Source organism: Orbicella faveolata, unplaced genomic scaffold (genome assembly GCF_042242905.1).
Source record: "Orbicella faveolata isolate gen_17 unplaced genomic scaffold, um_ofav_v1 contig_2, whole genome shotgun sequence".
NCBI classification, from domain to species: domain Eukaryota; kingdom Metazoa; phylum Cnidaria; class Anthozoa; order Scleractinia; family Merulinidae; genus Orbicella; species Orbicella faveolata.
In genome coordinates this window covers 19,219,428-19,238,849 of record NW_028301547.1, presented here as the reverse complement: position 1 = coordinate 19,238,849, position 19,422 = coordinate 19,219,428, and the positions used below count along the sequence as shown (strand labels likewise).

At 38.8% G+C, this 19,422-nt stretch overlaps 2 protein-coding genes across 2 annotated transcripts; both read right to left on the bottom strand.

Moving 5' to 3' along the window:
- Window positions 1-1,049: 1,049 nt before the first annotated feature.
- Window positions 1,050-3,752, bottom strand: LOC110058965 (melatonin receptor type 1A-like). The gene has a single exon (XM_020765634.2). The coding sequence runs from the start codon at window positions 3,475-3,477 to the stop codon at window positions 2,440-2,442; it is 1,038 nt and encodes a 345-aa protein (XP_020621293.1). The 5' UTR covers window positions 3,478-3,752; the 3' UTR covers window positions 1,050-2,439.
- A 4,063-nt stretch (window positions 3,753-7,815) lies between these two features.
- On the bottom strand, window positions 7,816-19,141 carry LOC110058959 (SUN domain-containing protein 2-like). The gene is made up of 13 exons (XM_089290123.1): window positions 18,649-19,141; window positions 17,909-18,178; window positions 17,167-17,196; window positions 16,428-16,489; window positions 15,278-15,376; window positions 13,110-13,200; window positions 12,662-12,705; window positions 12,139-12,244; window positions 11,226-11,341; window positions 10,675-10,737; window positions 10,460-10,570; window positions 9,576-9,668; window positions 7,816-8,685 (listed from the first exon to the last, which is right to left on the bottom strand). Exons 1-13 carry the CDS (start codon window positions 18,716-18,718, stop codon window positions 8,560-8,562), a joined length of 1,281 nt encoding a protein of 426 aa, XP_089146249.1. The 5' UTR covers window positions 18,719-19,141; the 3' UTR covers window positions 7,816-8,559.
- Window positions 19,142-19,422: the final 281 nt, after the last annotated feature.

The window sequence follows — 19,422 nt, the reverse complement described above, 5'->3', positions numbered from 1 at the left end:
TTTGCCTTAAGAATTGTTTCAAAATGCGACTCAGTTACTAGATTCTAGGTTTCTGGAGTTAATTGTCAGTTTCGTTGTCGGTAATCCTTTGATAGCCATTTTGATTAATTTTGTTAATTAGCGACTATCCGTTAAGCCGCGCGTGACGTAAAGATTAAGGGAATTTAACACTCTGTACTCTGTAATCAGAGTGACATGTCACTGAGAGTTTTGATTCGCAGTTTTCACGAGCTATTCTTATAACAGCTAGTAAACGTAAGGATTTAAGCGTACAAGCTCATTACGTGAAGAGAGTTAGCTTCACTTTGCGAGAGAAAGTTATTTCTATTGGCAATGTTATAAAACAATTGACGTCATCGACGCGCTCGAGATTTACGTAGTAGTTGCTCTCGACTGTGCCTCGAGCAACTATTAACCTCGCGAGAGAAACTTGTTTCTATTGGCAATATTATAAAACAACTGACGTCATCGACACGCTTAAAATTTTAGTAGTAGTTGCTCTCAACTGTACCTCGAGCAACTCTTAACGCTTCTGTCGTGTACTCAAAACTTCCCATAGCGGCTCCGGCCAGTAATCAAGGGTTCAGCAACCGTCCTGGCACCACTTGTGAACTGAAAGTCGAGTCTGTTTTCTAACCGGAAGACTGCACTGAATATTCACGAAAAAGGATTGAAAATGCCAATAGCCATAACAGATTGTTAAAATTAAAAAAAAAAAGAAAGTGAATTTAAAACATTTTACGACTCGAGCTTTAAATTTGGCGCCAAGAGTGAATCCCACCCAGCGGGCAACTAACTCAGTCGCTAAGTGTCGCCAGGTAAGATAATAGTTTTGTTATTCTGAACAAAATATCTCGTTCCTCGTTGAATGAAATGCATATTTTCGAGTTAAGTATCAATAGAATCTAAAACTATTTGGCATTGCCCTTATTTTTGGTAGCTGTAGTGAAAAAGACTTGTATCGTGTCGTTTCGATGGGGCAGAACTGTTTTGACAGATAGCTGAGCTGTTTTTTCACAACTGAACGATCTGTTTCCAGGCTAAAGATGTCAGTTTAATGTGTTGCATTTATTTTATCTCACTTATGAGCATATTTTTGTTCACAAAAATCTATTTTTGAGCCACGAGATAACAGTTTAATGTACTTTTCATTAATTCGAGGTTACCAAGTCACGAACTGAGCTTGTCTCCATTGAAAAGAAAATCACTCGAATAGCTTAAAAAGGGCGCTAAAAACGAGAAACATTTGAAAAGGTCTCGGCCTTTAATTTCAGTTTTCTGAAGGGATTTTTATCGAAATTCTAATCCGTGCATAGATAGTAGTGTTTAATTGGCTTTGTCATCCACCGCTCGCTGTTCTGTTGAACTATCAATAACAGAGATTAAGGACGACAGTTTAATAGCGCTGTCTTTCAATTTATCTTGCTCTATATGCCATTAATAGCAGACATCTGTCATCCACGACTTTTAATTTTCAAATCTGGGATGACAGTTTAATTATTGACTCTAGCGCTACATACAATTTTCTTTATCTTAATAATGCACACCTGCTCATGAATACCTTCTCCGCGATTCTGAAACAAACGACAATCCGTACCGATCCTATGTACTCGGTTTGAAGTTCATATCAAGATTCGCTTTCCTTGTATGTACAGAAGTGAGTGACGTGAACCGCTGCACTTCACAGCTCTAGTCTAGTTCGCAAGGCTTACTTTCTTGTTCACCGGCGTGAGTCGTCCAGACAGAAAAATAGTGAAAGTGAATTTGAGATAAAATAGTCGTACTTGCCTTAAACTATAGTGAACATCTGGTAAGCGTCTGGCAAAATTCTGATCAAAGTTTCAGAGAATCAATAATTTGAACAATTTTTACTTAAGTATTTAGGTTCTAAGACTGTTTTTGAAATATTTGATGTATATATTTATATCTACTTTTACGAAGGTATATCTCGCAATGACCTGGTGGGTTAGTTTGAATCAACAACTAAATGCATAGAAAATGGACACCAAGGTGTTTTAAGAGCCCCTTTCAAAGATAATAAATTGTTTTTTCATATTTGCAGAACAATTTTTTCTTCAGTTAAGGGAAAAAATAATAAGATTTACCAACTTGCTCTTTTGCAAATGTGATCGTAAATTTATACCAGCAGCAAAGAATCACGTCCTTAAACTAAGACCTGTAGTCCCTCTAAGATTTTTTGTAAGTTACGGGAGACTCAAACCAGGTGGCCATTGCTCTTCTAAGTCGCCGAAGTTCATGATCGTAGATCACCAACCCGTCCAAACGTTGATCGATTCAATGTCTAGTCGTATGAGGGATTAGTTGTTTCAAGCTTTGATTGTAGATATGCTCGCTTACTTTTCAAATTATACAACCTTGTACTCTACGGAATATTTTAATGCATGCCAACTTACAAATCGACTTTGTTTCTAATCAAACTTAGCTTAATCCTTGCGTCGTTGACATTTTTAATTCTCCATCGTTGTTGGCTTCAGGATGGTCGTGGGAAGACCACAATTTTAGGGACGACAATATCCGAGCGTACTCCGCGCGGAAGGACCGGTTCATGATGCCGTATATGACGGGGTTGAGCGAAGCGCTGGCAAATGCGAAACAGGTATAGCTCACATAAACTTGTCGCTTAAGCTTCCAGTCTGCGTTTATAAAATCGATCATATCGACCACTACAACAGGCGTCCAACAAGCCAGAAAACCACAGACTACCACTAGAAGGGTGTAGGTGATGTTCACCTCATCCACTGATAGACACCCGTCAATCGAGGGCTTGGACTGGCTCCCCGAGCGGATTCGAATTTGGAAGTTTAGGTTGTGTTTGCGCACCGCCAGAAACACTTTTGTGTAGCAAGTTATGATGATAATCAGTGGTATAGCAACAAAAAACAGAACTAGGTACGCTCCGTAACCTTTGTACAAGCTTTCGGCGTTGTGCGCACAGAAAACTTTCGCAGGGTGAAAGGAAAATTCATGCCCGGAAACAACGTAGGGAAGAGGCGCAAACAAAGCCATGATCCACACGAATGCTATTGTTATTTTTGTTGTCTTGAAGTTAAAGATTTTCAGATACAGCGCACGTGAACGGACCACCCGAAAATATCTGTTTACAGCGGTGACAGCTAAGGTTTGTAACGATATAGCGCACATGAGGAGAATACAGAATCCCTGGAGCTGGCAAACAAAGTTATTATACGGCCATGATCCGACGATCAGAGAGGCAACCGTGAAAGGAATTCCTAGCAAAGATAGCAGGAAGTCCGAAAAGGCCAACGTTACGATGTAAATGTTTGTGATTGTCCGAAGATTTGGGTTTATAAAGACCGCGATACCAAGGAGAAGATTGCCAGCAAAGGCGCTGAGGTTGATCAACAACATACTTAGTGATTCTACTATTCGAATGGCAGTTGTTCGGTTTTTAAACTGCTGGGCGAAGCCTTCGATTGTGGAAAGTGTTGCGTTCATGGTGAACCTTAGGATGTTCCTTGCTGAGATATCCTGCGAGATATATATATCGAATTAATACACTCCAACCAAGCAGTCGCGTTGTGGCACGATCAAGAATTTCATGAAAGTGAAGTTTTTCCTGTTTGACTTGGTTATTAATATTCGTATATTCGAGCGTGAATTATTAATGAATCGAGATGAAAGCTGTTCCAAAACTACAACATTAACCAAAACACATTAAAGCACATTTGTTAAACGATGAGGACAACTGCCGCCGCTTTCAAGAGAAGGAAATGTAGTTTGCAAATATTAATTCTTCTTGTATGTTCTAGTTTTGCTTTTTAAAACTTCAGCTATGGTGCGTTTCCATTCTCATTTGAACCAATTTCTAATTCTTTCGTCTTTCTGCTCTTCACTGCAGGGAACCGATAAACTATACTACGATAGAAAAATAAGGACTGAAATTACACAGGAAAAGAGCTGGTCTATTTTTGTTGAATTATATTTTATACCATGGAAAATGTCGCTTGAAAAAAGTTGACGTAAGCATTCAGGATAATCCGGATTCTGATGTAAAACGAGTTCAGACCGCGCGCTCGAGCAACCAATCAAGTTGCGCGATTCTATCTACTTGGATCTCACACAGAGAAAACAAATTCCCTGGTATTGCTCCTGTTTAGCCGGTCTAAGCGGCCGACTTTAGAGGATTGGAGAGAACTCGACAGAAACACAGAAACTGGTCTGTAAGACTGTGGCTTTTGCTCATTTGCTTGGTTATTAGTATTCGTATAGTTGAGGAGTGAATTATTAATGAACTGAGATCAAAACTGTTCCAAAACTACAACATTAACCAAAACACATTAAAGCACACTTGTTAAACGATGAGGACAACTGCCGCCGCTTTCAAGAGAAGGAAATGTAGTTTGCAAATATTAATTCTTCTTGTATGTTCTAATTTTGCTTTTTTAAAACTTCAGCTATGGTGCGTTTCCATCCTCATTTGAACCAATTTCCAGTTTTTGCGTCTTCCTGCTCTTCACTGCAGGGAGCCGATAAACTATACTACGAAAGAAAAAAAGGACCGAAATTATACAGGCAAACAGCTGGTCAATATTTGTTGAATTTTATTCTTTTTACCATGGAAAAACGCCGCTTGAAAAAAGTTAACTTAAGCATTCAGGATAGTCCGGATTCAGATGTAAAACGTGTTCGGACCGCGCACTAAGGCAACCAATCAAATTGCACGATTCAATTTACTTGGATCTCGCACAGAGAAAACAAATTCCCTGGTATTGCTCCTATTTAGCCGGTCTGAGCGGCCGACTTTAGAGGATTGGAGAGAACTCGACAGATACACAGAAACTGGTCTGTAAGACTGTGGCTTTTGCTCATTTGCTTGGTTATTAATATTAGTATAGTTGAGGAGTGAATTATTAATGAATTGAGATCAAAACTGTTTGAAACCTACAACATTAACCAAAACACATAAAAGCACATTTGCTGAACAATCAGAACAATTGCAGCCGCTTTCAAAAGAAGGAAATGTAGTCTGTAAATATTAATTCTTCTAGTATGTTCTCATTTTGCTTTCTAAAACTTCGGCTATGGTGCGTTTCCATCCTCATTTGAACCAATTTCCAGTTCTTTCGTCTTCCTGCTCTTCACTGCAGGGAGCCGATAAACTACACTACGAAAGAAAAAAAGGACTGAAATTATACAGGCAAACAGCTGGTCTATATTTGTTGAATTTTATTTTTTACCACGGAAAACGCCGCTTGAAAAAAGTTAACTTAAGCATTCAGGATAATCCGGATTCACATGTATAACGTGTTCGGACCGCGCACTAAGGCAACCAATCAAATTGCACGATTCAATTTACTTGGATTTCGCTGACAGAGAAGGAAAAATATATTCTTTGGTATCTCTTATTTAGCCAGTCAAAGCGACCGACTTTAGAGGATTGGGCAGAGGCAGACAGACACACAGAAACTGGTCTCTAAGACTGCGGTTTTTGCTCATTTGCGTTAGGTTCGCCGCATGTTTGAATATGGCCTACGCGGTGTCTGGCATTTCATTGTTGTCGTTAATTTTAAACTGAGATAAAGAGAGGATGAAAACAAGAAAACTAAGTCCCAGTTCAGACGTCGTGCTTCTGCCGAACTAAATTCAGTAATTAAGTTCGACAAAAGCATGGCAGAAGCACGGCGTCTGAATCAAACTTTTGAATTAAGTTCCGTGCAAGCAATTAAATTCGACAAGCCCTGCCGTGCCACACGACTCTGGCACGGCAGCGATTCAAACGTCGTGCTTCTGTCGCGCCAAAATAAATTCGTAAATTATGTCAGTGTACTTTGGCGAGATTTCGTTCCCTCGGGGAGTTAGGAGGAGAATTGTTTCGAGGCCTCAGTAAACCCTGGATTTGATTCGACTCTGGCACGACGTCTGAATCAGAGTTGATCTCTTGCCGTGCTACAGTCGAACCAAATTGCAATTTAGTTCGGCACGGCAGAAGCACGACGTCTGAACTGGGCCTAATTGTCTTATAGGTTACTATGGTGTGCTTAAATTTAAGCTGGATCAAAGAACAAGAATGACATGGAAGGTGCCCCTTGCAGTCCAATTTATTTTTGAGATGGTTTGAAGTGGATCCCTGGTGTATGTTTTGCTAGCGGATTGTCCAATTTGTTGTAACATATGATGCAACGGAACAAATTGACGATAATGGTCAAAAATCGATTTGCAATTAATTTTAGACAGACCTGATGTTTTTCCTTTAAAATAAATGAATGCACTTTCTGAAGTTTTGACTGCATAACGGCATTACTATCCTACAAAAAAAGTTTCAGATTTTCTCACATTTAAAAGTTGCTGGATAAACGGTCTCGCTCTCATTGTTTATTCGAGTCGCCTCTTTAAACGGCTTTAAAACGGGGCAATGCTTACTTTTTGGAGCCATTTGGCAAAAAAAAAAAATTGTTCGGTTGCGAAGCACTTAAAAGCAAAGAAACTTGTTTATTTGAGAGAAATGAAAATAAATCTAGATTCTGCCACTATTTTATATATTCTTGCTCACGCGTTTACTTCATCGATCATGAGTGAAATCCCAGAAGACTGGATAATTCTCTTGTCTAATTAGTCCATGCTGTGAGCTTCGTGAATCTCGCTCTTGCAATGGGGGCGCTTTAATATGGGAATCTGGGTGCTTATCAACGTAAACGTCACTCAAAAGGTAGCGCTTTTAAGAAATGGGGGCGCTTAATGGGTCGCTAAATGGACTCATGACGATCAGAAGAACACAGGCTGAGAGCTCTGACCACGGTGAAACACCTTGGCACAAGAAACATTTCTCGCGTCAAGGCCCCTTTCGACGGAAAGACTAGAATAGCTCTGGGGACGAAAAACCGCCCTTCAAGGCTTGATATGCCAAATTTACACACGTGACCAGTTGAAGTCAAAAAGGAATTTTACGATAACTGTAGAAATTCTCGCGCGCTCAGTGGCTAATTTTTATTGCCAAAAAGCGGACAGACACAAGAATTTATAATTTATGCGATGCGTTAACGAGCGAGAGTGGACAATTTGACAATTTATCGTAAAAAACAAATTGACGTCAGTTTTTGATGCGTCTGTCCTGTTAGTGACAATGAATTTTGTCATAACATTGTCAAAGTAGTCTGCAGATCGCCTCATGGATCCACAGCTGCTTTGACAATGTTATGACGAAATTCATGATAACAGAATAACAGGACAGACGCATGAAAAACTGACGTCAATTTGTTAATGTGCGTTTGTCGAAAAATTGCCAGTAAAAGTCGGAGAATAACATACTTCTATCCCTCTTCAGTTTTACATGACGAGAGACAAGACAGGATGAAGAAAGAGTAAGAGAGGTAATCTCCAATACAGGCTTTATTCCTAGGATAATCCCTCTGAAGTTATTCTCAGGTCACTTCGGTTCAGGATCTAGAAATAGCCAATCCTGGTGCGTGGGTTTGACTTCCGTGGACAGTCCAAGCGACTTTACACGCATTTTCATACTCAACGAAAACATCCGCGAAACGCGCGTGGTTACATTATCCGCGAACGAATTGGGTGCCATGTCTAAAAATAACTTGAGGGATTACCTTGAAAATAAGACTTATATCAGATGCGTATGGGAAATTAACTCTCTTATCCTCTTTTGTGGGAGGCAATTATTGCAGAGGATGCTTCGAGCTCGGAGGGATTTGCTTGAGAATCATGGCAACGTCTGACGTTTTTTTTGTTGTTTTCATGTTGTGAGTTAGTTCATTCGAAATCTTGATGAACTAGATGATTCTATGGTCAATATGCAACAAATACATCAAAACAACGGCGTTTACTTGTAAAATTTTAATTTTTATCCTCGAAAACAAGACCTATTTAGCCTCAATTTTTAGTTTTCCAGATCCTCCAAATTGAACAGGCATTTGAAAATGTAGTCTGTAGAAACGATGAAAATCTGCCTTTTTACAAAACGCAATTGATTGTACTGTGCCAAGGGAACCTACAGCCAAACTAACCTCGCTGTTTGAAATTGTCTCAGTCTTCCCCAGTCTTAAAGGGGCAGTGCCCAAGGCTGATGATCGGAATTCGAAGTTCTCACTATCCTAACATTAGTATTATAGTCTAATTCACCAGATGTACACATTATCTGAACAAAAAGCTCGGGCAGAGCACAATAGACCCAGTTTTTTTGGGGGGAAGAAGCATAGAATTACAAGTAAACAGCCTCGTTCCCAGGCATTTTTTTCCTTTCAAGTAGATATTTCTTTGCGTTTTACTTTTCTACTGCAAGATAATAAAGCGAGTTCAAAGCAAGCTCCCAGCATACCTATTAAAACACGATCTATCAGCCGAGGCACTAGCCCTTTAACCATCGTTGTTTTTTCTTTTTCTTTTTTCTTTTGGTAAATTATTATATCCAAGTTTCTCTACATAAGTTAACTATTATTGTGAAGTTCTTTTTTCACACATCGCAAAATACAACGTTCTTATATAACGCGACATCGCTCTTTTTAAACTATATTATTTTAGATGTTTAATACATTTACAACGTAACACAATTTAGTGGAAAGTAGGTTAGTCAGTATTGCTTCTGTGAGGCAAACCATGGACTCGAAATCTGTACAGACAAGTGTAGGAAGGGTTCCCATAGTTGGAATGCACTCTTAGTTCAATAAATCGAAATTCTGGGACTGTGCTGGCCTGAAAGCAGAAACAAGAAACAGTGCTGTCAACGTAAGTCACTCACAAAGTTTTATATATCACGAGCAACATCACCAAGTGTTTCCACTCGTTATGTACTCTACGCCGGAGGAATTTAAAAATGGAGCTTTAATTCATCACGAAAACGGAGCTTTTCGAAAACGCTCTTCAAACCGGAGGAATTTGAAAACGCCGGCTTTGCGTCTTGGATTCAAATTTTTTCGAGTCCTGAAGACACCCATAATTTTCAAGGGCAAGGAACTTTTTGCGCTGATACATTGATACATCGCTCGATGAGCATGTCAACAAACGTCCCTGCGTTTGTGCATGCATTGTTCTAACAAACTTGGGAAAGTAAGTACTTTCTCAAGAAAGAGTACGAGACAATAGGCAATTTAAGAAAACCACTACCGCAACGGCAACGGGAACGTCGCTTAACAAAAGATTTAATTAGGAGAACAATGGCTGTGCACGTGTGTTATAATTCTTGGTACATTTCTTTACCGTCCTCGGCAAAACAACAACGTGAGATGACCAAATTCTGCGTTGTCTGGAGAACGTGAACCACGACGGCTAATTGTTTAAAATGTTATTTCAAGTTTATCGCTGTGTCCCAGATTCAGTTTCGTGAAAGTTTTGTCAGTGATAAACAAAGTAAATGAGTATCGCGAGATTCGTAGGTAAAATATATAGTCATTTTTTAATCGGCGTTGTCTTCGCCGTCGCCGTCGTGGTTACTTAAACTCCATAATGATTTAAAGGGAACCCCATACATAACATCTGTTGAGTGACCATGATAGGTACTCGAACATGTAGCCGCTGTATTGTGTCGGGTAAACAATGATGAATCAATTTATAGGTCTACAAAATCCGTTTTCTTTTGTTCTCACCTGAACTGGGAAACTCTGAAGAGCGTATCCTTTATGATCGTAAACATACTCGCCAAGCAGTGTTTTCTCGTTACCATGAGCATCACTCCAGCCCTGTTGAATAAAGGAACGCACAGTTCGGTAGAAAACATTATCAGTGAGTCTATCGAGCTCGGAAACACACGTGAATTGTCATATCCTGAGTTTCTTACATGAAAATGTTACTCTTGTATGTCTGGTGTTTCTTACATGACGTTGTTTACTACCCGATAAACAACGGAACTTTGCACATGTGTATGTGGCATTATTTTCTCAGAATGTATGAAACAGTTCGTGGTTGTGAAGTGTTCTGTTGTATATAGATCTTTCCCGCATTCCAACAAACAATAGCGCCAAGTCGAGGTCAGGGTGGACCAAAATACAGTAAATGTATGAAAATGTCCACCCCAACCTCGCTCTGGTGCTATTGTTCGTACGCACTGAAGTGGAATGCGGGAAAGTTCGGTCTCAACATGAATGTTTCGGGGAAAGAGAAATTCCTTGAGAACACGAGCCGTATCAAGTAGGTTAGAAGTCATCTTTCTTTGAACATTATATCAGAAGTTTATCAGGCTAGAAAAGTTCATCTCCGGTACTGGGTCTTTCCCACGAACCAGCGGCCAATCACGCTTTTGACTGGCTGAAATGCAGAGGACTCACGCGGAGTTGTTTGCATAAATGAAGAATTTCTCAAGATTAAATGACACGATCTGCAGCACTATAAGAAGTTTATAATTATTCCTCCGCATTAACGTGTGTTCGTTTGAGAGTATTCGCAGTTCTTGCCCTCTTCTTGCCACAAGAAAAGTCAGACATCGCTTTTGTAGACAAAGGAACATTTAGGACTTTGACGGCAAGTTACTCACCCAGACAGAGAACTCTTTGGGAGCGCTTGGAATACTTTGATCGCCAAACTGGGACAGAGATGCTGCCATGTGCTCCAACGTGAACGAAGAAGGTTTGATCATCTGAGAAAGCTGCCAATGAACATATTCACCGTCAGATCTGATAGATTTATATTACGCGGAATTTCGTCGTAATTAAGAACATAAATCGGAAATCACATGTAAGTCAATTCAACCTTGATCACGACAAAGCCAGCACTTCCTTGAAAAGCCCAACATTCTCCAGGGTTGTTTCCAGGCTAAAGAGAAAGAAAAAGAAAAATATCATCGAATCTACATAGAGAACTACAATGGGCGACAAATTAGTTGAGATACTTTTAGAAAATGATGCTTTTCGATATGTAACCTCTTATTCTATTTAACGCATCTAGCGTTCATTCTCTGATACCCCCGGCTCGCCAATTTAATCTTGTGTAGATGCTGTGATCTGTGTAGTCTACGGAATAAAAAAAAAATCAACATTGTCAGGGGGAAGGGGGCGGGGGAATTTTTTTCCAAAACGCTTGAAAATGGAATTTTTACTGCTAAGTGTAACACTCTTGTCACTCATTGTAAGTACTGAAATTCAACAGGTTGCCGGCCCGACACTGTTTTAGCCGAAATCAAAGTTTGTCATTGAGGGGATATAGGCTTATCGTGAGACAAACGATAATACACTTTATTATTGCATCTACCACGATGAATAACAACAACCTTTTCCTCGACAAGTTTATTTTAGTCAACCAACCTGAATAACCACCCTTGGTGTCTTGACGTCATACCAGAGAGGAACACCAAACACCAACACTTGAGGAGCTCCATTGGCAAATGTAGCAGAGTGATATGAACTGTGTATCTGACCACCTATAGAGTGATTCAAAACATGTAAAACTGACAGGGGTTTCATTAAGGGCCGGGCACCGGGAAAATTGACCGGTTGTGAGGATGATTTTGCCCGCCTGTCACCTGGTTTGATTATCCAGAGGAAAGTTTTTTGTTAGCGAAAAGTTGTTCAGAAAGTTTTGCCCACCTGTGAAAACCGGTTACCCTCCTGCTGAAAATGTTAATAAAACCCCTGAAAATAAGCATTCAGAGCGTTGATTGATTGATTGATTGATTGATTGATAAGCAGTTCCAGGGCCGCTCGATTCCATTGATGTGCGGGGCCACGGGCGCGGGCGAGATTACTGATAGTCCTTTTGGTTTCCATGTTTGCCAGCTTTCAGGCTTTCACGCAACATCACTTCACTCCAGACTGAACCGTGAAAAGGGGAAACCGGGACTTTTCACAGGAAAACAGAACTGTGATAGAAATGATTAAATTGCAGTTCTAAGGTTGCTGTAAGTAGAATTTTAGCAGTCAGCACTTGACATTGATTTACAGCAAGAAAGGGATATAGTAGTATGACTACTCCAAGAAAGATGGTTTAGCCAAGGTTAACTCCTAGAATATTTCCAGTAACGTTTTATGCATGAAGGTTTAAAGGGAAACTAACATTAACAAAATTATACAACACAGCACGGTTTGAACGCTCAACCTCTGGATCTCGTATGAGACAGCGCCCAAACCATTAAGCACCATGCCTCCCATATTGTCCATGGGCGAAACTGAGACTGAGAAATACAATTTAAACAAAGTCAAACATGCACTCTACACTAACCTGAGGATTCTAACGCATAATCAGGGATGCCAATCTTGTCAGCATCCCAACGCCGAAGTGCTTGTTCCATTAATTCTCCCGATTGTTGTACATCACATTGGACTGTCTTTAAACAAAAGAGACAATGAACTTTGACAATTTAGTTGTCTATAGCTACAACAACCTGAAAACACACAGCCTTAATCCCAGGTTCTCTATTGCTTCCCTTCCTCGCAGGGAGGAGAAGGAGAGAGACCCTGGGATCAAGGTTAAAAAACAATTGTTTCACTGTGCTAAAACTAAGAGTTGAAGCACAGAACCACTATTTGTAAAGAACAATGCAATTGACCAATCAGAACTCAAGGGAGCTGGGTAAGCAATGGAAAATAAGAACTACAATAGGGTTGACAGGCCAGATATTCGTAAACCACCATCATTGCTTTGATTGGTTTACACAAAATCATTCAAAAGCAGCTTTGCATCTATCATGCATGCTAACCAATCAACCACTGAAAAATAATCAATGGTATTGGACTCTACAAACCTGATCACGTAGAAAAACTTTCTGGTAAGTATGATCTTGAGCCGCTGTCAAAGGAACAGTATGGTTTAGTATGTGTATGTGCACATGAGCTTACAGAGCAATTAACAAAGCTTGAGGTATAATCTAAGTTGACCCTAAGCTAGCCTATAAGCATTCCTTTTATGTGTAATTTCTTCAAAAAAGACTCTTCTAGTTAACTGGCACAAGACAACTTTCTCATAGAGTTGACACTAAAATTCAATCAAATTCAGTCCCTTCCTTCGGTTTCTTAACTGACCAAGCCAAATGGCACCATATGTACCCCAGAAAGTTTATTTTTCTTAATTTTTATTTACAGTAAAACTGTTTATCTTATTGCAAACCTCAAATAAAATCCATACAGAGTTTTTTTTTTTATAAAAAGTGCAATTTACAACTTAACAGTGCATACAGAGTTTTTCTTACTTACTCTTTAGACCCTGGTTTGACTGCATTTGTTCCAGTTTACTGATCCGGTTTTTTAAGAGTTTGATCTCAGCTACATCCTCTTCATGTTGTTGCTGTTCATAATTGAAATTGTATCCACAATGACTAATTAATTATATGATGCCAATTGGTTGTTGTTATTCATCGTGGTAGATGCAATAATAAAGTGTATTATCGTTTGTCTCACGATGTAGTCACTTGAGATGTAGATCGCGACGTTTCAAACTGCTTACTGCTAGTCTTCTTCAGGCGATAAGGTCGACTGATTGCACGGTATCATTTATATCACAAAGGTCGGCTGTGATTGGTGCATTTCGATCCTCCTATTGTTCCATTATTCCGGCGAGTAGCTGTTCCCTCAGTGGTCCGCTGTTGTACCGTTCTCCTGTTGTTGTGTTTCTTGATCGTGGGTATCCATGCTTCAGGAATTTCAATTCCACTATCCCTGTTGATGTTGTTCTCAACAGGGATAGTGGAATTGAAATTCCTGAAGCATGGATACCCACAATCAAGAAACACAACAACAGGAGAACGGTACAACAGCGGACCACTGAGGGAACAGCTACTCACCGGAATAATGGAACAATAGGAGGATCGAAATGCACCAATCACAGCCAACCTTTGTGATATAAATGATACCGTGCAATCAGTCGACCTTATCGCCTGAAGACTAGCAGTAAGCAGTCGAAACGTCGCGATCTACATCTCAAGTGACTACATCGTGAGACAAACGATAATACGCTTTATTATTGATGCCAATTATTGACATTAATGTTGCGAACATTTTAATTTGTTAAATCCAGAACCCAAGAACCATTCAATATTCCCTACAGTGTCCTTTTAATGTGTGTTTTATTTCTTGTACCATCTTATGATTTTTGTGTGATGAAGGGGGAGGGGGAGACCTGGTCACACACTAATGAAGCCTAAAAGCATCTATTAGTAATATTTATTGTATTGCTCCACAATACATGCATATCCTTGTTTGACACCCCTTACCCCTCCTGTAGCCCTGTGGGAATTCCACTTTATTGTTTATATTCTTTCCTTTGAAAGCTTTGGCCTTTGAGACACCTTCCCATAAGAGTTTCCAATCAATTTATTTTATTAAGAAATAGAAAACATGCATTGTGTTTCTATTGAGTTTTGGTATATTAATGATAATCTACTAATGTTCTATCGCAAATGCCCCTCTCTGATTGGCTATGCTACTCACTATCTATTCTGTGATAGACAGGGAGTAGCGTAGTAGTGTGCCCTTGTTAACAAAATGACAGCCACTTCTTAACGTTTTCAAAGTGTCTGTACTGTGAAGAGGATTTAGATAAAGTTTTGGACAACTAGTAGATTTATACTAAAACAATAATGAATAAGTGAATAACCTAATTATTAGGTTATTCACTTTCGATTTCTATGCGTTATAGCTACTTGGGCTGTGCTGTCGTGAACTACCTCGCAACAAAAATCTTGAGTTCATGATCTAATTGTTTAATAGAAACATGATTTTAAACCAATCAGCGTGCATATTTTATTTGGGCTATTTTCTTAAGAAGCATAAAGTGCTGGCTAGTCATAAAAAAGAAGCACAATTTGATTTGTTTTCTTCATGTCTTTTAATTCAATTTTAATAAGTTCTTTATCAGCAACACTCATTTAAGACTAAATTAATTTGAGTGACAAGAAAAGCTATCATGACACATCATGATACCCTTATAGGCCTACCTTTCTAATATGAGCTGTATTTCTGTGGGAAAAGGGTTGCCTACTCCTAGGCGTTCATGGTCAATTGATTGCAGAGACATATCCAAGACCAACGGTCCGGAGTACACCTTTCCCCTTGGACCACTTGACCCGAAACAATCAACTGCGGCAAAATATTAACGCCTAGGTACTAAACAAGGGCAAGCTAGTGCAAGGGTATACCGGACTACTCTCATATGGGATAAGGATCATGGATTAATTCTAGGTCAGATACGAGGTACTTGTATACATTTTTTTCTGCTTTCTAGAATTTACCTTTTTTGGCATCATTTTCAGGGATGATAATATTACATAGGCCAAACACATGACCCCAGTGCACATAAAACAATGTGGGGTGTCCCCCACTCCAAGTACAGTCACGTGCATTAACTTGAGGCTGCTCTTACATACCTTCTGGTGATGAATGTCATTAATTATTCCCATCAAAGCAGCCAGTAAACAGAAACCAAGGCAAGCAAAGAGGATCATGGAAGAATATTTGTAAAAAATCTGTGTACATATAAAAAGATTCAGGAATGCAACAAAATGCAGCATGTGTAGTGACTGATTTTAAGATACACATATAAGCCACGGGGGTCTCTACAAATCATTCACCAACATAGCATGAAGGGCCCACTAGCTGTAAGGTGGGAGCCATTTACCTAAAATCATAGGCCTGCAATGCGTGCAAGGACCTATAAAGTTGAACAGCTTTGCATATACTGTGGTATTGGTAGCAGATGATGATAATTTTGAGATTTTTCCAAGTATACTAACTCTTACTAAAAAGATAAGCTTAATTTGCAATTTTAATTAATTAATTAATTAATTAATTAATTACCAATGATGGAATTGCAGACCAAACCTTCTCAAACTCATTAATAATTCATCAAGTTTAAACAAAGGAAATCATGACCGTGACGGTGTTTGGATATCTGATCTTAATTAGCATAGATTTTTACAATTTTATTTCTCCATTTTCTCCTTAGTTTTAGTTTTGATTGAGAAGATTTATCAAACACTCAAGACAGTGTTTGACCACATTTCCAAACACCTCAAAGTTTGTCAAAAATACTCTGCTACGCATCGTATTTTCAAGTCTCTTCTTGGTGTTTGGAAATGTGGTCAAACACAGTCTAAACCGTCTTTCATGTTTGATATATTACATCAAAAATTGCATCACACAATTTTCATAGGCGAGACCCTCTCAAAATTGTGTACATATTGCTTTTCAAAGAAAAAATAAAAGACATTTTGAGATGGGCCTCAAGTTATTGTGACGGGTGCATTAATCGTACAAGATCGACACGACGTGATACTGGTTGCCACATTGTCACATCACCCCCACCCAGCTTGTATTAAGTACAAATGACTACCTTCATGGTGTCCTCATACGAGAACATACATGTATGTTTTATTAGTGTGCATAAAAAAAAATGAGAGACCTTTGCCAGTACTCAAAAATTATTCAGAGATCTATATAAATTAATTTCATATACATTTGCACCAAAAATATTGTCCAGTTGACATCAAACATCTACAGTGCAACTTACAAAATTACCTTGATGACAGGTTTTGTCAGGGTATTCCCATTAGTTTTGCTTTTTTGTTCAAATTCTTTATCTGCAAATTGATAAAATAAGAAAAATGTCAAAACTTTTTTGTAAGACTCAGACCCAGACAGAGAGAGGCACTGAGAATGTAGTCATCTTCTCGCTCAAACACACAACAGAAACCTCCTGGCTAGGCTCAAATTTGGATCTGGATCTCAATCTGGAGTTTGCCACACAAACCCCATACTAATTAAGGTCCTTTAACTTTCCTACATTTCTCCTCTAAAATGAAAGTTATTTTGAATCCAAATATGAGCATGATGTTTAATTTGAGTACTATTTAAAATACACCAGAAAAGTCATAACTGTCATTTACATATATTACACCATTTACAGTCAGAGTTAGGTACTGATGAAAAGAGAAACATGAATGACCTAAAAAATTCTGGCCCCATTTTGTACGAATACAAAAAATCCAAAAAATATATCAAACTCCCCCCTTCTTCCCCCCAAAAATTACTAAGTAAACTTAAAAGAAAAAAACATGAGATATGTCAAAAAAACACTGGGTCAAAGTATTTATGACCCCAGATTGTGACCCCAGAAAGTACAGCTCATGTAAAAACCACTGACTGCAGGTGACAAAAAAAATGGCTCTTTATTAGACTCTGTCCCATCAGTGCATCATGTAGTTATCAAAAAAATTATTTACTTTCAAGAAAACCCTATGTTTCAAATTATACCTACCAGAAGAAATATCACCCGGATTGTCTAAGCCTGAAAAACGATAATTTTTATTTGTTAGGATATTGCTGGTTTGAAGCTAATCCTGAGGGATTTAATTGACACAGGTTTAAGGTAGCCATGGTGAATATACAAACAAAAGAAGCTAAATAAAACTATCTTTTATACATGTACATAAATATGTCATCTGGCCTCATGGCTATGATTTCGTGAAAATCAAGAATTGACAACTTACTATCTCTTCCCTTTGAACTGTTCTGAAGTTTTGCTAGTTACAGTAATAATTTCTCTCCAACTGCACATGCAGCAGAAAACACTGCACAGCATTTTTCATTGTGTTGCTTGTCAAAGAATTTAACAACTTATGTTATCAGCAACACCAATCCAAACACAGATTGGAGCTGTACATAGTAAAAGTCATGTCTCAGACACTGCTCTTAAGTGGTAAAAAAATTGCAGTTGCCCGAAGAAACACATCTGAAAGCTTAGAGTCACAAAAACAACACCTTACAAGACTGTGAATCATTGCTATTCTGTAATGCTGCTGCCACTGTTATCTTTATTGTCTTATAACGGGTAGCTAGACCATTTGATTACTGGGAAGTGAGAGGAGCCAGTTCCACCCCTCCCCCATCCCCGCCATTTCCATTTCATCACGCCCACGACAAAAGAGAAATCCTGCGAGTAAACGGCAACCGGAGCTCATATTAGGTTTTGTGATGCACAAAAGAATTCCTGTACTTACCATACAAGTGTTTGGGTTTATCGTCAAACATCGAAGTATTATGATTTAAAATCGGACTTTTGGAATGAATCGATTGCTCGCCAGTTTCCAGGTTATTATTGCTATCGTTGAAGTCATCGTTCACTTGTCGACTTGGTCGTTTTACTGTTCGAGTGGAGCTTGATGACCGTCTCTCCATTTCTGTCGATTCCCTTTTGTCAGGTGTACTTGTCAAAAGACTATTTCTTGCTCTATTTGTTTTTCTTGTAGTATCTACATCCTCTAAACTGTCTAACAGGTGTGAAAAGTAACAAAGTGAGCTATTGTTAAGTCTAACTATAGACACATCAAGCTTAAAACTAGTATTTTAGGTTAGAAAGTACGAAAATTATTCCTGTAATCCACGTCCCCCTTTTTGTTTGACCTAAAAAACATTAAGCAACAAACATCACTCGTATTATTAATTAATCTCCAAAGACAAGCTTATCTTAATCGGATGAAGCCGGACTCTCAGATTTAGATTTTCATTTACTGACCCTTGAAATTGCACTTAATAAGCTTGATTTTAAGATATGTTCTGGTAATGAAACAGAAAACCTGTTGCAGAGTGGAAAACCTTGCCTTTTAAATTGCATAAAATGCATTCAATTTTGTCATCATTCATAAGTTTATGTAAACATCAAGATAGTTTGAGCTATTTCTAACTGTCAAAATTCAAATTGCCAGTTGACTGAAAATTGAAACGTCCGTTAACTCCTTACCTATCATTACTGACAGATTCACATCCTTATCCATGGTCTTGGTTGAACGACGTGATCGCCGGGCGCTCATGGCTTGTGAATGTTACAAACTTCGCTTAGAATCGAGAGCAGGACGTTGTAGAGTAAAGACAAATATTGAAACCAAAAATTTACATCAGCTCGTGTGTTCATTCAACGCGCGAAATTCCGAGCCTCGCTTCAAAGTAACGAAGTTTTCCCCAAGGGTGGGGCAGGTATGCACGCTTTCAGGCGGTGATAACAAAACCTTTGTTATTTTAAACTACGTATCGTGAAATAAAAAATCCCATTAGATCTAATTTGACACGATTGTTGTCAGAATGAGAGAGAATAATAGAAGAATTGAAATGAACTCAACACAGGGACAAAATAAGGACTAAGAATTTCTGTTGGAGGCTTGGAGTCCATTAACAACTTCCAAAGCCAGTTCGTTTCATTTCAGTTAAGCTGGTACGTCGGTGAACATATTGAACACTTGGCTATTTTTCAACTTTGATAAAGTGTAAATTTTTCGTCCTGACGAGCTTGTGGTGCAAGCGTCCGCTCTTCGTCAAAGCAAAGTGAAATCTGACGAAGGGGGCTCATACGGCGCGAAACATCGGCATTTATGAACTTCAAATTGATAAATAGCCATCCGTTTAATTTCGAATTACCAGTCTCTTCAAATTTATCTTTCTTTCTTACAGCCAACGCTCTTGCCTTGGCATAGAAGTATTTCCCCCACAGTGTAATAAAACCAGACAGCGGGCCATATTT

Bases quoted from the DNA above. Each gene is read 5' to 3' on its own strand.
- LOC110058965 (XM_020765634.2), bottom strand. From the start codon at position 3,477: ATGAACGCAACACTTTCCACAATCGAAGGCTTCGCCCAGCAGTTTAAA.
- LOC110058959 (XM_089290123.1), bottom strand. From the start codon at position 18,718: ATGAGCGCCCGGCGATCACGTCGTTCAACCAAGACCATGGATAAGGAT. The intron at 10,571-10,674 runs GTTGAATTGACT...GTTCATTGGCAG, and splicing joins CTGGCTTTGTCGTGATCAAG to CTTTCTCAGATGATCAAACC. The intron at 9,669-10,459 runs GTGAGTAACTTG...TTTATTCAACAG, and splicing joins CCAAAGAGTTCTCTGTCTGG to GGCTGGAGTGATGCTCATGG.